Source organism: Sinocyclocheilus anshuiensis, unplaced genomic scaffold (assembly GCF_001515605.1).
Source record: "Sinocyclocheilus anshuiensis isolate Anshui unplaced genomic scaffold, SAMN03320099.WGS_v1.1 scaffold185, whole genome shotgun sequence".
Taxonomy (NCBI): domain Eukaryota; kingdom Metazoa; phylum Chordata; class Actinopteri; order Cypriniformes; family Cyprinidae; genus Sinocyclocheilus; species Sinocyclocheilus anshuiensis.
Window position 1 is genome coordinate 1,153,331 of NW_015539887.1, and position 16,058 is coordinate 1,169,388.

Genomic DNA, 16,058 nt, shown 5'->3' on the forward strand with positions numbered 1-16,058 from the left:
AGGTAACACTCATTTTACATACAGCACACAGAGAAAATGACATGAATATGACAGTGGGCAAATGCATAAAGCGCAGAATAATTTGAAATCACGAGTTTAAAGTTTAAAGCATTCAATTCACACGGGCCAACCATCACGCAGAGAACTGGATAAAAATGCACACTTCACAAGATCTCACAGCTGGATTCGACTAAGTTTGCAAGGTTTGTGAAATTAAATGTTCATTAGGCATTCAAAGATTTGTTTAAATGATATAAATGCGTATTTGCTGAATGCTGACAGAAAACGAGAAAGCATTATAATGTTTGCCTTTCTACCAATAATATAAAAGCAATCATTGATACTTTTTTGTATACATTTTAATTTTTTTGTTTAAAGCTGCAGTCCGCAAGTTTTGCCTCTTTGTCGCCATCTCTGTTTGAAAACCTGCAATTGCAGCTGTGTGTGGAATTATCTTCCTTGCGTGGGTTGTGCGGCGGCACTGCTACAGCGCGCGGCACAACATACATCTAATGTTTTGAGGAGTATGTGTGGCAGTCAGTCACAGCACCGGTGTGGATATTGTACTTTGCACTCACAGATTCTAGCCTACGTCTTGGAATATATGACTCAAATAAGCATTAACACTGGCTGGTTATGTACTTGCTCAAATATTGATTTCTGATCATTTTTAACCAAAAAAAAAGTTACAGACTGCAGCTTTAACAGTTCTATCTGATTATTAGACAGACTTCTATCCGTATTAGACAGAACTGTTAAATGATGACAACGAACAAGAAGGAGAATGAGAGCACCATGTGCTCAAGCGCTACCGTTTTCAATGCCGTCAAAATAAAAGTCCTGCCTCAAACACATCGGCCAAAGAGAAAACTTATCGGCCGATGCCTATATTTGAAAAATGCCAAATATCGGCCGACCACTAATACATACACGTACATATACACACACACACACATATATATATATACAGTGGTGTGAAAAAGTGATTTTAAACAAATAAGAAAAACTGTAGTCATGATAAGATTAGAAATCATCAGCATTTACCATTTTCATCCACGGCTAGCACACTAGCACCCTTAGCTAATAGTTCTTGGACAACCACAGTCAAGCCATTCCTGGCAGCCACATGCAGGGGCCTGGAACATGACAATTTAATATTAGGCTTATAGTTTAATATATTTTTGTACATCAGTGTAAGTGCATAATTTCTGTGTGTTGACCATACGTTTGTAAAGCTGCATTGGTGGAGTTGATGAGGTTTCTGTCAGTGATCTTCTCCAAGATCAACAAGGCACTGGTTTCATGACCCTATAGAGATCAAATGAAAATCAATACAGTGGCAGTAACAGTTATGAGAACATCACACAATCTATACTAGATGCTTCTAACTTATGAGGAATTAAGACATGAGAGAACAGAGTGTTTCGTACCTTACTGCAGGCCAGATGGAGAGCAGTGTTTTTGTTGGCATCCTGTAACGTGAGATCTGCTTTTGCACTGCTCACCAAAACCTCTGCCAAACACAGACAGACATCATGACACATCAAAAAACAAACACCAACACAGTTAACTACAAAAATGAAAAACATTTGAGGTTTGAGTGTCAAAGTCCTACCGACTGCATTAGTCTGGCCGTTCTCAGCAGCCATCATGAGTGGGGTTTTGCCTCCAGCATCCACACAGTTCACCTGTGCGTTATGACCCAGCAAGAGCTGCAGACACTCCACATGATCTGTGAATGCCGCAGCATGAAGAGGAGTCCTGTCACAGAGAGAAAAAGTTACAAAATGGACATCAACCACAAAAAGTGAGGGTTAAAAAATAAGGTAACACTTTATTTTAAGGACCAATTCTCACTATTAACTAGTTTCTTATTAGCATACATATTTCTAGCATATTGGCTGTTTATTAATACTTCTAAGGCACATACTGATGCCTTTTTCTGCATGACCATATTTTTGATCCCTTAACTCTACCCCATACCTAAACTTAACAACTAATTCACTAACTATTAATAAGCAGCAAATTAGGAGTTTGTTCAGGGAAAACTCTATAATTAATAGTGAATGCGTGTTCCCTGTTCTAAAGTGTTACTAAAAACAATTGTTTAAAATTATTATTTATAATTTGTTACCATAATGTCTGTATGTTGCTTCGCATCTATACATTTCCATAAGAAAAACGTGTGACATTACATTTACTAGATTTAAGGGAACAAAACTACATTATTAGGTAATATACAGAATAGTTTTGGTTCAATTTCCAATAGCAAAATTGTGATATTTACTATTACAGTTAAGTAAGACTTTATCCGTGTTATTTTAGCATTCTTTAAAAACTATTATAGTATTTATTAATATTTTGAATTGGCATTTATTTTTATGTGTTCAGTTTTTTAGCAATTTTGTTATGTTTATCATCATTTCTTTTATTTCAGTTTTAGTAATTTTAGTACTTCAACTTTTAAGATGCCAACATTTCTAAGTTTTTAAGTCTTATTATATTTCAACTTTACTCAAATTAACTCAAATGATTTTTAAGTTTTAGTTTTGCTTAACTCTTTCCCCGCCATTGACGAGTTATCTCGTCTTTTAGAAGACAAAGCTTCCCCGTCAAAGTCGAGTTTTTACGGCTTTTTGTGTTTTCACTGTTATACACTCGGGGGCGCTATGCACTGTTTTGTCCACCATTGATATTACATTAAAGAAATTAAACAGTATTAACTCTAAAAATACACTATATAAAAAAAAAATGAAAAAAAAAAAATGAAAAAGTGTCCTCACAAGGCACATCGATCTTAAAGGGTTAGTTCACCCAAAAAATGAAAATTAGCCCATGAATTACTCACCCTCAAGGCATCCTAGGTGTATATGACTTTCTTCTTTCAGACGAATCCAGTCGGGGTTATATAAAAAATGGTCTTTTATCTTTCAAGCTGTTTAATGGCACTCAGCGGGTGTTGCATGCATCATTCCAAAAGAAGTGAAATAAAGAGCATCCATCCATAATAAAAAGTGCCTCACACAGCTCCGGGGGGTGAACAAAGGCCTCCTGTAGCGAATCGATGTGTTTTTTTAAGAAAAATAACCATATTTAAAACGTAATAATCAACTTAATCTAGCTTGCGCTCACTGTTGTAGGCGGAAGCAGCTTCAGGCGGGTGACGTAAGACGTCGGCGTTGCGCATGCGCTGCTCAGAAGTGACGAACGCGGAAGCGCAGGGGAGAGATCAAAACAAAACAACGGTCACGAATTAGAAGTACAAAACGAGGATTTGTAAAGAAGAATGTCAGAGAATTTCGATATAAGCCAAGAGGAGGGAAACTTTGCTTCCTTTGCTCCTGTAAACAAATGTTGGTTTACACGAGACTCACCGGCGCATGCACAACGCTGACATTTTACGGCATCCTCCCGGAGCTGTTTCCGTGTACAACTATTGGCGCAAGCTAGATTAAAGTGATTATTACGTTTTGAATGTGGATATTTTTCTTACAAAAATGCATCGATTCGCTACAGGAAGCCTTTGTTCACCCCCCGGAGCCGTGCGAGACACTTTTTATTATGGATGGATGCGCTTTATTTCACTTCTTTTGGACTGATGAACTGCAACACCCGCTGACTGCCATTAAACAGCTTGGAAGATCAAAGTCAATTTTTAATATAACTCCGATTGGATTCATCTGAAAGAAGAAAGTCATATACGCCTAGGATGGCTTGAGGGTGAGTAAAAAATGGGCTAATTTTCATTTTTGGGTGAACTATCCCTTTAATAGATGAAAGACTAAATAAACAGAATAAGACCAGTACCTGTTTTTGGAATCAGCTGAATTGACGACGGCAGGACTAAGTGTGTCTATCAACATCTCAGCTGCTCCTTCATTGTCATTTATACTGAAGGTCATAAAAAAACAGCTTCAATATTTTGCCCTTTTAAACCCAATCACATACCAACCCAAACCAAATACACTTACACAGCACAGTGAAGGGGGCTAAAGGTGTTCCCTTCAGTCTTATGAAATAACTCCTGCTCCAGCAACACTTCAACACATGTGTCATGACCTGCAGAGAGAAAATTTGGTGTAACAACAGTTTATCTAACAAGCTTCTGGAGTCCTGCTCAAAGAAAAAAGAAAAAAAGTCAGACATGGCGATCATATTTTGTGATTGTGCTGGTTGGCATTTCACCTTGTAGGATCTAGTCACAACAAACCAGACCTTTGAGATTTCAACAGAGATTTTAAAATGAAACTGCATTCCTATGAACCCTTTCCCAACAAGTTTAGTCTTTTTCCCAGATTATTTAAAATAAATAAATAGGAGTCATTTCTCGGATTAATGCAAGTGACATCTGTATATTTCAGAATAACATGCTTTCATTTTGGTTTTAATATTTTGCATTGAATGACAAACAGACACCAAAGTGCCATTTACAGGGTTCCCACCCTTTCTGACCAATGAATTTCCATGACTTGTCCAGTTGATCATAATTAATACATTATCATCATTACACAAAGATTGCTGAAGAGGATTTCCATTTGTACGCAAATAACTATTTCTTAAAATAAGATTATGCATAATAATTACGCATATGAGTGAGTGAAAGTCCCTAAAAAGGTAAACAAGCTTAAATTTGAACGTAGCTCAAGAGGTTTCAACTTCCTGAACCTTCAAACTGATCATAACCAGAAATTCAAAGTAGTAAATTTACTTTACATTAAATTACTATAGAAATTTCTATGACTTTTCTATGTCTGGAAACCAGTTTTAAAAATCCCTGACATTTCAATGTGAGTGGGAACCCTGCATTATTTTCATCAGACTTGGTGCAAGCAGGCCTTTAAACTGGTAGGGTGTATCGATCTGTGATTGGCAAGTGTTTATTCACCGTTGTAACAGGCCCAGTGCAGGGGAGTGTAGCCCTGGTGGTCAGTGATGACAGGAATGGTCTCTACTGACTGGGCAGCATGCAGAAGGCCCCCCAGAACCCCAACGTGGCCACAGGCAGACGCAAGGTGCACTGGAGAACGCCCCCTACAGTCCCGTACCATGAAACTGGCATTGTGCTGCAGCAGGGCCTCCACACACTCCTCATGACCCGTCACCGCCTGAATGGAACACACACACCCATGAGCCACGCTTTGAAGCACTAGCACAGGTGAGAGCCAGAGCCAGTAGAAATACAGAAGAAAATCAGTCGTGATTTACCCCTCTGTGTAGAGCAGTGCGGCCCCATTTGTCTTTGGCATCGACATTGGCTCCTTTATTAATAAGGGAGTAAACACAGTCTGTGTGTCCACCCAGCACTGACAGCATCAGAGGCGTCCTGAAAATCATATATATGAATGACTCCGCAATCTATAATTTCCATTATTCTCTACAAGGAGAAACTGGAAAATGGTCTCATGTACTTACTGGCCAATCCCATCCTGAATGTCCACTGCACTCTGTAGGTCAGCATTTCCGATGAGCAAACGGAGACATTCAGAGTGACCATTTGTGGCTGCAAGGCAAAAGAGAAGACACATATATGTGTCATGTGAGTGTATGTCCATACATGAACAGTAAATCATTCTGGCATTTGCAATAGACTGATATACATCCACCTAGGGTTGGGTATCGTTTGGTTTTTTTTCGATATCGGTGCCAAATCGATACTTTTAAAACGGTTCCGGTGCCTAAACCGATACTTGTTTAAAAAAAAAATAATAAATTCCCCCCCAAAATTATGGATTGGAGGGTTCGTGGGCGGGGCTTCACCTAACGGTATACATAGCAATGTTTTTTTTTGCTGATTTTGTTTTTATAATAAATAAAAAGACAAGTAGAAATAATAGAAAAAGAATAGGGATTGCTAGGGTTAGAGGGTCATTTTTAAATAAAAATAATTCAATAGAACAGAAAAAGAACATAATGCTAGTGTTAGAAGGTCATTATTTATAATAAATAATAAGAAAATAAGTGGAAAGAATAGAGAAAGAATAGAGAATGCTAGTGTTAGAGGCTTTTTTTCCTTTATAAATAAAACAAGTAGTTAGAATAGAAATAGAATAGAGAGTGCTAGAGTTAGAGGGTCAAATGAGTATTTAAACTGCTTGGTCACTGTCATAACTCGGGCCAAGCGATTAGTCAACAGAAGAGACAGACGGCTGCACGTGAGTGTTTTGCGTAATACTTGTTTATAGATCTGCTGTTTGAATGATTACTTTCTGCTAGGAAGGAATATTTCGTTTTCTGCCTATTTCTACGTTATATTTTTGTTTGCGTTTGTATTTTTGATTGCACTTTCTGGTAATTATAATAATTGCCCTCGGCAAAGAAGGAGCCGCTCTAACGTCACACGCAGATGGCAACGCAATGTTGCATCCTATCTCTACATCCTATCTCCTGCATCCTATCTCTACATCCTCTACTGCACCTCTTTCTTTCTCTGTGGGTCTCTGGAATTGTCAGTCAGCTGTTAACAAAGCAGACTTCATTTCGGCTTTTTCTTTACAATCCACACTCAGCATCTTGGGCTTGACTGAGACCTGAGAGCGGCTCCCTGATGCACCAAAATTATATACAATATTAGAATCTTTAAAGAAGTGGACACGAAAATCGCGTGAGTGAAACATGTTGCGGGAGCAGGCGGCAATGGTCAGAGATTCAGCGGGAATGGGATTATAAAAACAGCCGAATCCCGGACATTTTGGGCAATTAAGAAATCCCGTCCAGACGCATTTTTGTAGGTCCAAAAAGATGACATGTCCGGGGAAAAGAGGACGTATGGTCACCCTAATTTATAATCTATTGCTAATCAATGTATTCTTTTTAAAGTAGCTGTCTGTTTCGGAGAACCCGAGGACAAATATTTCAATCGATCGCTCAGGCATGGCACCGAAATGAGGCACCGAAATCTGCGTTCGGATTCGGTTCTAGTACATACTGGTTACATAGGTACCGGTGCCATATTGGTACCGGGTTTCGGTACCCAACCCTACATCCACCCGGATGATAAACCCTCCAACAGTACAGTACAAATACCTTGTGCCTGCTTGGCTGATTAACAACAGAAGTGTTAGCTCTGCCTTGTGTCAACAGCTTTGTCAATAGAAGCATATTCTGTTTCCAAACATTTTTTGAATTTTGATTAATACAAAAATATTTTGAAAGAATTAAAAAGATAATAGCAGTAAGGAAATTAAGAAAATTTTTAATTTCAACATACATTATCTCACAGAAGTGAGTACACTGTGGGCTAATGGGCCCAATTTGGACATTTTCACTTAGGGGTGTACTCACTTTTGTGGCCAGCGGTTTAGACATTAATGGCTGTGTGTTGAGTTATTTTGAGGGGACAGCAAATTTACACTGTTATACAAGCTGTACACTCACTACTTTACATTGTAGCAAAGTGTAATTTCTTCAGTGTTGTCACATGAAAAGATATAATAAAATATTTACAAAAATGTGAGGGGTGTACTCACTTCTGTGAGATACTGTATATGTGATCAAATTCATTTCTATCATTAAAGCCATTACCCTTGAGTATATATACAAATATAAAGAAAATAAAAAATTACAATATTTTTTTTTACAAATATTTCATTTTCAACATGCGTTCATATTACCTGCCATCTTAAATATCTAATCCTTTGAGTAAAAATAAAAATATTTACATATTAAAATATTAAAAAGATAATAGAATTGAGCTTATATTAATTTCTAAAAATTGTCATCATTAAAAGGCAATTTTTATTTAAACAAAAGAACAGTGTTTTTAATAAAAGCACTGTTCTTTGTTTAAATAAAAAATATAATACCAACAATATTTAATTCCAGCATGCATGTGGTCATATTCATTTTTAACATCTTTATCCTTTGAGAAAAAGTTACAAAAAATAGAGCACTTCAAAATAAAGAAAAAAAATGTAATAGTAATAAAACAAACAGAAATAATTCATAGTAATAAATATTACTTAAAGGTACAATATGTAAGTTGTTTTCACCGCTAGAGGGCGCGTATTCAAAACAAACAAACAAAGGCATAGTTTGATGACGCCGTGACTGAGTGTGGAATCATGGGAGTTGTCATCTTCATCCCCACAGCTGACGCAATCCGACCGGACTCAGGCAGAAATCATGTTCATGGATGAGCTAATGTATTAAAGATTTATTAACATCGTAGTATGAAGCAGAGTGAGGCAGAAAGCCGTCGAAGCGAAACGAGGCCGCTGAAGCAATTGTTAATGAGAGACGAGTGTGACACACGGCTCGAAAGCAGCAGAGCTTTGATTATGCCACACTTTAGCGCTTTCGCCTTCCCTTCCGGTCGTGTGTATGTGGGGAAAAGCAGCGCCGTTTTATCATACTATATACGTTTGAAAGTTCTGTTATAATGCTACTCTGTGCGGTCGTCACCCGTCTAATAATACGCACAACATATTAAAGCGTCTTTGGTGTTTCCATGTTTTCTACATGTCATTGGCAGGCGACACAATGACACTATGGACATGTCCCATGTCACAAGTTAAGATTGCTTATTTGTTTGGATTTAAACATTCTTCGAAACATTTGGGATAATGTAAGTACACAAGTCAGCAAAATATATAACACTGTTCTAGTGGCTTTTGGATATTTTATTTAAAAAATCATATATTGTGCCTTTAATACTTAATAATAGTAATATTTAATAACTAAGATATGGCTGTTTTTTAAATCAATTTTTTAAATTTTATTATCAATATCGCCACTGGAAAATCCATATTGGTTGCCACAGGACTCACTTTCCTTAGACGGAGTTTTATTAAAGTCCCTTTCAAGGAAAGTCTGTTCACTCGGCGGCCATATTTGCAACGCCTCCGGGCAGCTATTTCAGGCATCCAAAAATATTCCGCCATATTATGCTTTGCAGTTTCTCCCATTCATAAGTAATAGGAGTGAACCATCTTTGTATATCTATAGTCTTTGGTTTGATTATAAAATATGACTTTCCTTTTAATTAACCAATAAAAATAATTCAGATTCCCAACTGATCTGTGTCTGGTCACAAATTATGCAAAAAACTGAACGTCATGTAATCTCATTAGTCTTTGTACACCATACCAGCGGCGTGGATGGGGGTGCGCTTGAGCGTGTAGTCTTTCACTAGGATGGAAGCCCCCTGGTTGATGAGCACATCCACACATTCAACGTGGCCTTTGAAGGCAGCCAGGTCCAGCGGCGTGTGTCCTTGTGCTGTTCTCACATCCAAATCCAGCAAAGACTGAACCAGTACCTCAAGAGCCTGGTGATGTCCATGATATGCCTGAGGACATCCGTTAAAACAACCGTTAAATATAATCTGAGAAGAACCCAAGCCAGAAAGCATAAGAGAATTTTCCCAATATCTGGTGCACAAACAAGATGGAGACTGTACTCACAGCCAGGTGGAGAGGGCTCACAGGAGCACGTACATCAGAGTCATTTAGGATGTCTGTCCCTGAGGTTTCCATTAACTTCAAAACAAGACAACAGATCTAACTAGGTCTCATCACTCTGCGACAACCTTAAAGAGGTTTATGTTGAGCGTCACAGCACTTACCACATCTAAAGGAGTTTCACTCGCAATCTGATGAAGAATACAGAAATATATTAAGCTGAAAATATTAAAAACATAGACCTAATCACATGATTTTAAGTCATCTCACCAGCTCCAGACACAGGCGGTGTCCATAAGCAGAGGCGTAATGCACTGCATTGTAGCCCTGATTGTCTCGGATCCCTGGGTTGGCGTCATTCCTCAGCAAATATTCCAGGCACCTAGTTAGCGAATGAGAGAGACTGGTAAATACATGTTGTTTAACAAGTTATGCACAACAATCACTCGTATGCAATACAGTAACTCACTTTCCATCTGCGTCAGAAGCAGCGGCATAGTGGAGGGGGGTGCAGCCCCTCTTGTCAAGCTCATTGACATTGGCTCCTGAACCCACCAAAGCAAACAGGCACTGGTAGTTGCAGTTTGCAGCTGCGTAGTGCAAAGGTGTCCTAAAGAAGAGATTGTACGCCCAAGCCTCACGATCAAAAATATCATACTGCATAATGAATGACTATTGAAGTGCAGAGTAAACACACCTTCCAAAGCTGTCCTTCCTGTTGAAATCTGCCCCCGTGTTGAGGAGAAGATTCAGACACTCAAGGTTCCTGTGGTAGAAAACGCATTTTAATTAGATAAAGCAATACAGACTCAAGCTACGTGAATGAAACATTAAATGGGTTGCACTAGATTGGTCAGTGACAGATATAGTATTCACAATAAAAAAAAAATCTTTTAAAAGGTTTAGTCATGTCAAGTTCTTAGAAACATACACATTGATGCTGGTTTCATATGATTTGAAAAACATTGATACCATTTAAATGAAAATGTAATGATGTTGTATTGCAACCACCAGTAAATATTTTAGCTATATTTTAATAATATTTAACTTGGACACTGGACACTGACATATGTACAAATTATTTAAAAAAAATGTTATTTAAAAAGAATGTTTTAAAATTTGCTTTTATCTAAAAAGTATTTTATACAAATATCATTAACTATAAATAACATTACATTTTTCACATTCTACAATATGAACTAACCTTGGCATAGCCTTATCATAAAAAGGTTAAATTATCGGATATTTTAAGACACTCAATTATGAGTGTGCAAGGGTCTTTATGATAGCATTTCATGATTTAAGTTTTTTTTTTCTATATGTTGACAAACGTTTTTAAAATATAAATAAGTCTTGTTTTGTAAAGACATTACTTTGTATTTGTATAAATTTTTGTTTAAATATTTTTAAGCAACATAAATAAGATTACGCAAAACTAATACATGTTCTTTTATTGTATTCTTTTAATATTTGTATACCTCTGACATCCATGCCCCCCAAAAATATCAATACATTTTAATTCTTTTTTTTTATTTTTATAAATAAACAGATTGGGACCAAGAAAAACTGTCATCACTGACCATAAAATCAAAAATAATCTCACCCGCCGGCAGCAGCAGCATGTAAACAGGTCCTTCCAAAGTCATCAGGAGTGTCTATATCAAAGCCTGGAAGACAGAGACTTGCTGTTACACAGCAATAAATTATGTAATCCATGCACAAAAAGTGCACTGGCTGACTATCTGATCACTGATACAGCTTACCAGATGACAGCAGCTTACGGCAGCAGTCCGAGAAGCCGCTGAGAGCAGCCAAATGCAGCGGAAACATGCCATGAACTCCCCTCCTAAAAGAAAGATCCAATGTTACAACCAGACAGACAGGAGCATCTCGCTGTGTATGCACGTGGGATCAATTACAAAATTCTTGGATGTCTAAATAATGAATTTCTGCCTACATCTATATTTCCACAGTTAATGCATAAATTAAACAAAGCTGTTATATTCAGTAATTAGCAAGCACATGGGAATGAGAACTCTTACTTGGCTGTATCAGCTCCATTAGTGATCAGTGTGTTGATGAGAAGTTCGTGTCCGTATCGAGCTGCGATGTGCAGAGGAGTATTCCCGTTCTTATCTTCACAGTCTATCTCAGCACCTACACATACACGAAACAAACAAGACGCTGTCAGACACTGCAGGTTTGCACATTAGTAATGGCAAATTTCAAATTTCAAAACTCAAGGCTCACCATTTTGAATAATCGCCTGAGATCTTGAGAACCTCCCGTGGATTGCGGTCATATGTAGAGGAGTCTTACCATCCTTACTCTGCAAAAAGATAAATAACACCAAGTTACAATGGAATACACTGGTGATTTTTGTCACACATGTGCAGCCATAATAAAGGTCCCACCTTGATATTGACATCAGCTCCATTTCCCACGAGCAGCTCAAGGCAGAGCGCTCCGTGCCGTGAGGCGGCGGTGAAGTGCAGGGGTGCGAAGCCCTTCTCATTAACCTGGTTCACATTCGCGCCACACTCGATCAGCTCGTTCACCACCACATCCTGACCGTTGTAGCATGCCACGTGCAGCGACGTGTTCCCATATGCGTTTGGCTCATTCATCTGTAAGCATGTCCACAGTTCAAATGCTCAGACATTCACCCTGCGGTTTAATTAATGTATGACTGAATGAGACTGAACAGAGGTGTGCAACCAATTTAAGCACTGTGGTGTAGCCCAATTAGTTATACATGCTCTTCATAAGCACAGCAGTCTACTCTTTTAGTTCTTTTGAAGCGGGTCTCTAGATGAAAAGATTAGCATGATGCCGTCTGAACCAAACTTGGACCAAACCACCCACAAGAGTACAAATGACTGCGTGAAAGCAAGCCACGTTGTGAGTGAAGCATTGTATTATGTTCTAGTCAATCAAATTGACTGCCACTTTGTTCATTTGCCAAACTGAAAATTAAAAATCAACTTGCTCACTGCCAAAATGGTTACCATCATGTGACACTAGCTCTAATCAATATGAACAGGCACATGAGCATTTTTGAAAATGTTGGCATTGAATTCCATGAAAAACATAAAACACCTTTTAAAAGATGCAGCAATGGATAAAAGTAAAGCAAACCGCTTGAGACAGACTGAAACTGTGCTGTAGAATCACAGTAGAATCTGTCTGTCTTTCAATTAGGATATTGTGACGCACTGTAATGTATTGAATAATGATGCATGTATAGTAAAAAAAAAGAAAAAGAAAAAAAGTCTAGTTTAAAATAATAATAAAATGTTTTAACTAAAACAAAAAGACATTTTTACACACCAATACAACATTTACTGCCAAAACGACAGCTTGCGGAATGTGCAAATCTATGATGTAATAGTGTGGCTAAACACTGCCTCTGCAGAAGTAGATCAACGCCTGCTTCTAAATTACTGCCTGTTTAGCTCCGCCCACCGATTTGTGCACATAGTGTAAATAACAAGAGAGTCAAACGCATGTCTCCGAAGACAACAAGACATTGCTCTGCAGTGCCAAGTATTTGCACTGCCTTCCTTCTAATCCCAACATTAGGAAAGAGTGAATGAACTTTATTTTTAATGAAGATCCAGACCGCTTCAGTAAGAACTTGTTTACAAGGATTTGTTTACAAGGAACAATTCGACACAGGATTTTCAGAAAGAGATTGAACTTAGACGATGCTGTGCCGACTATACTGGATCTGACAGTAATGTCGCAACACAAGTGTGAGTAACTGTCTGCATCGTGGTCACTATTGCTTTGTCTTTTATTACAGATCGTTTAATATATACTGAGTATTTATGCGTTTTTGACCTAAAATACAGCAGCGTGCATCTGTGTAAGATGCAGGCGGTCAAACATACACAACTGATAGCCAATCATAGCAGTGGGCATTTACTTCCGAGTGCACAATCTGCCACGCCAATTCAAATAGAGCGTTCTGATGAGGGGGGTCAGAAAATAGGCTATTAATTCTAAATTATGATGTTTTTTTATGTAAAAATCTTGATCACATTATAAGGAGACCTCAGAGAACAGTACAAAATAATAAAAAAGGCAGTTCATGACCAATTTATGCTAATATCAGTGACATATCAGCATCACTCATCAAAAAATATGTATGTTAATCACTAATTAAAACACCTCTCTATTATATACAAGCTGTAAATCAAGGAAGAATCATAACATTAGTGTTATGACAAATTTTTCTTATAAAACTTAATGGCCATTATTATCTATAATGTACATATTCAATATCGCCCAGTAGACAGACATGCATGTTAAGAAAGTATGACAATGTGAACACTCACATCCACTCCTAGGTCCAGCAGATACTTCACTACACTGATCATCCCGCTGGACGCTGCAGCATGGAGGGGTGTGTAAGCTTTCTTATCCTTACACGTAACCTCAGCACCATGAGACACCAGCAGTTTGACCACCTCCATGTGACCTGAGGGGTTGAGGGTTTGAAAGGGTTTTGAATTTACAAGACCCCACATATGGCTGTGCAAAAGGCTGGAAAACAAATAATTGCTTTGTCTCACCCATGTATGCCGCCCAGTGGATCGCCCTTCTGTCCTTCTTATCAAACGCATTTATATTTGCCCCCCTGGATAGCAGTAACCGCACCATCTGACAGCAGAAAAACATGCATTACACTTTACACATGGAGGACAATAAAAAAATACATTTGCAGTGTGTAAAAAAACTGAATTTAAATAATGTTAAATATTGATCTTTCAATTGTACCTCGAAGTACTTTATGAATTCTGAACCATAATTTCAACAAACCCACACATATGCAAATGGCTATTCACTGACCTCCAGGTGGCCACTGAAGGCAGCGTGGTGCAGAGCTGTGCGTCCAGCCCGATCTGATACATTAACATTGCTGAGCAGTGGCACCAATGCCTCAGCGCAGCGGACCGCTTTGTTAGCAGCGGCCACATGTAGAGGAGTCTGCCAGTTCTTATCGCGAGCGTTCACATCGGCAGAGTGCTTCAACAAAACCTGCACCGCCTCCTGCAGCACACAAGGTCACAGGAAGAGACGGATCAATTATCTGAAGCATTACTTTTTATTTTGTTCCCTTAATTTGTGGTTGCATACTTTCAGAACTTCAAGCAAGTCACAATTTGTTAATTTATACATATGAGCTCAAGTCAAAAATATTAGTGCCTGAAGTTTCAGATACGGGGTTTTTGCAGGTTTAATGAAGATAAATTTAAGACCTTTTAAAGACCAAGTAAAAAAGAAATTAAGGAATTAATTAAAGAGAACACAACACGTCAATATATTCTCTTAATTTAAATGTCTAGGGAGCACACGAGTTGTAAAGTTTGAAAAATACAACATCCAACCAATCTCCATTACTTTTTCATTCATTTTACAAAATGTACAAAACTTTTACTGTACCTTCTATTCACACTGCAAAAAATATTTGACACATTTTCTCTTGTTTTAAGCATCAACTCACTTAATTTTGTTCAGTTTTTCCAAGATTTTACATTTGAAGTAAATGTATCTTAATTTAAGAATGTTTAAATGTTTGTATTGGAAAATATATGCATTTTTTGCAATGCATGCAACATGCAACTTTTTAAGGCCTTGATTTATGGAAGGGCAAATTAAGAAATTTTAAGACTCACAAAAACCCTGTAAACCTAACAGAAGCTTTTACATTACTTATATATTTGCTTTATTGTTTTTATTTATTCCTTTGCTTGCATTTTTTTTTCTTTTACATTTTTTATTACTGTTACTTTGATAATTACTGGATGCAATTAGTGGCCAGCCGATATATCGGTCGATATTTGGCATTTTTTAAATACCGGCATCGGCCGACAAGTTTTCCTGTTTGGCCGATGCGTTTGAGGTGGGGAGTTTTATTTTGACGGCACGACGGACTTTTATTTTGACGGCGATGAGAACGGCAGCGCCGGAGCACACAGCGCTTACATTCTCCCTCTTGTTTGCTGTTGTCGTTAACAATTCTGTCTAATATGGATAGAATAATCAGATAGACCGGTTAAACAAAGGAATTAAAATACAAAAAGTATCATAACGATTGCTTTTATATTATTGGTAGAAAGGCAAACATTATAATACTTTCTCGTTTGCCATCAACATTCAGCAAATACGCATTTATATCATTTAAACAAATCTTTGAATGACTAATGAACATTTAATTTCACAAACCTTGCAAAATTAGTCGAATCCAGTTGTGAGATCTTTTGAAGTGTGCATTTGTATCCTGCATGATCGCGTGTTCTCTGCGTGACGGTCGGTCCGTGCGAATTGAATGCGGACAAGAGGAGAGTTCAGCTTCACTGGAGACACGCTCTCGACAAACTTTAAACTCGTGATTTCAAATTATGCTGCGCTTTATGAATTTGCCCACTGCCATATTCATGTCATTTCCACTGTGTAAAATGAGTTACCTTGGCTTTTTTTTTTTTTTAAATATGATTCCCAATGCACACAAACTTCCCAGAATACCGAGTGCCCTGTTGGTTACAGTGATTACGTCCTTTTTAATTATATTTTTATTAAATATTTATTTATTTGTGAAAAATACTTTGTCATCTAAAGTATAAGTATGTTTATTTTACACATTTATTTTTTAAT

General features: G+C 37.7%; 1 protein-coding gene across 1 annotated transcript in view; it reads right to left on the minus strand.

Annotated features, from left to right (window-relative positions):
* The window catches only part of ankrd28b (ankyrin repeat domain 28b), a 32,785-nt gene that overhangs the window by 3,719 nt on the left and 13,008 nt on the right, over nucleotides 1–16,058 (minus strand). The window contains exons 5-27 of the mRNA XM_016482163.1: nucleotides 14,253–14,453; nucleotides 13,976–14,063; nucleotides 13,739–13,881; nucleotides 11,813–12,025; nucleotides 11,649–11,727; nucleotides 11,441–11,555; nucleotides 11,162–11,244; nucleotides 11,002–11,065; nucleotides 10,096–10,164; nucleotides 9,868–10,008; nucleotides 9,669–9,780; nucleotides 9,563–9,589; nucleotides 9,402–9,476; nucleotides 9,085–9,286; nucleotides 5,413–5,500; nucleotides 5,206–5,323; nucleotides 4,886–5,105; nucleotides 3,972–4,059; nucleotides 3,808–3,891; nucleotides 1,616–1,761; nucleotides 1,431–1,513; nucleotides 1,226–1,308; nucleotides 1,045–1,136 (exon numbers count right to left, since the gene is read on the minus strand). Of these exons, the coding sequence (XP_016337649.1) occupies nucleotides 1,045–1,136; nucleotides 1,226–1,308; nucleotides 1,431–1,513; nucleotides 1,616–1,761; nucleotides 3,808–3,891; nucleotides 3,972–4,059; nucleotides 4,886–5,105; nucleotides 5,206–5,323; nucleotides 5,413–5,500; nucleotides 9,085–9,286; nucleotides 9,402–9,476; nucleotides 9,563–9,589; nucleotides 9,669–9,780; nucleotides 9,868–10,008; nucleotides 10,096–10,164; nucleotides 11,002–11,065; nucleotides 11,162–11,244; nucleotides 11,441–11,555; nucleotides 11,649–11,727; nucleotides 11,813–12,025; nucleotides 13,739–13,881; nucleotides 13,976–14,063; nucleotides 14,253–14,453 (2,614 nt within the window). The remainder of the gene's footprint in view (nucleotides 1–1,044; nucleotides 1,137–1,225; nucleotides 1,309–1,430; nucleotides 1,514–1,615; nucleotides 1,762–3,807; nucleotides 3,892–3,971; nucleotides 4,060–4,885; nucleotides 5,106–5,205; nucleotides 5,324–5,412; nucleotides 5,501–9,084; nucleotides 9,287–9,401; nucleotides 9,477–9,562; nucleotides 9,590–9,668; nucleotides 9,781–9,867; nucleotides 10,009–10,095; nucleotides 10,165–11,001; nucleotides 11,066–11,161; nucleotides 11,245–11,440; nucleotides 11,556–11,648; nucleotides 11,728–11,812; nucleotides 12,026–13,738; nucleotides 13,882–13,975; nucleotides 14,064–14,252; nucleotides 14,454–16,058) is intronic.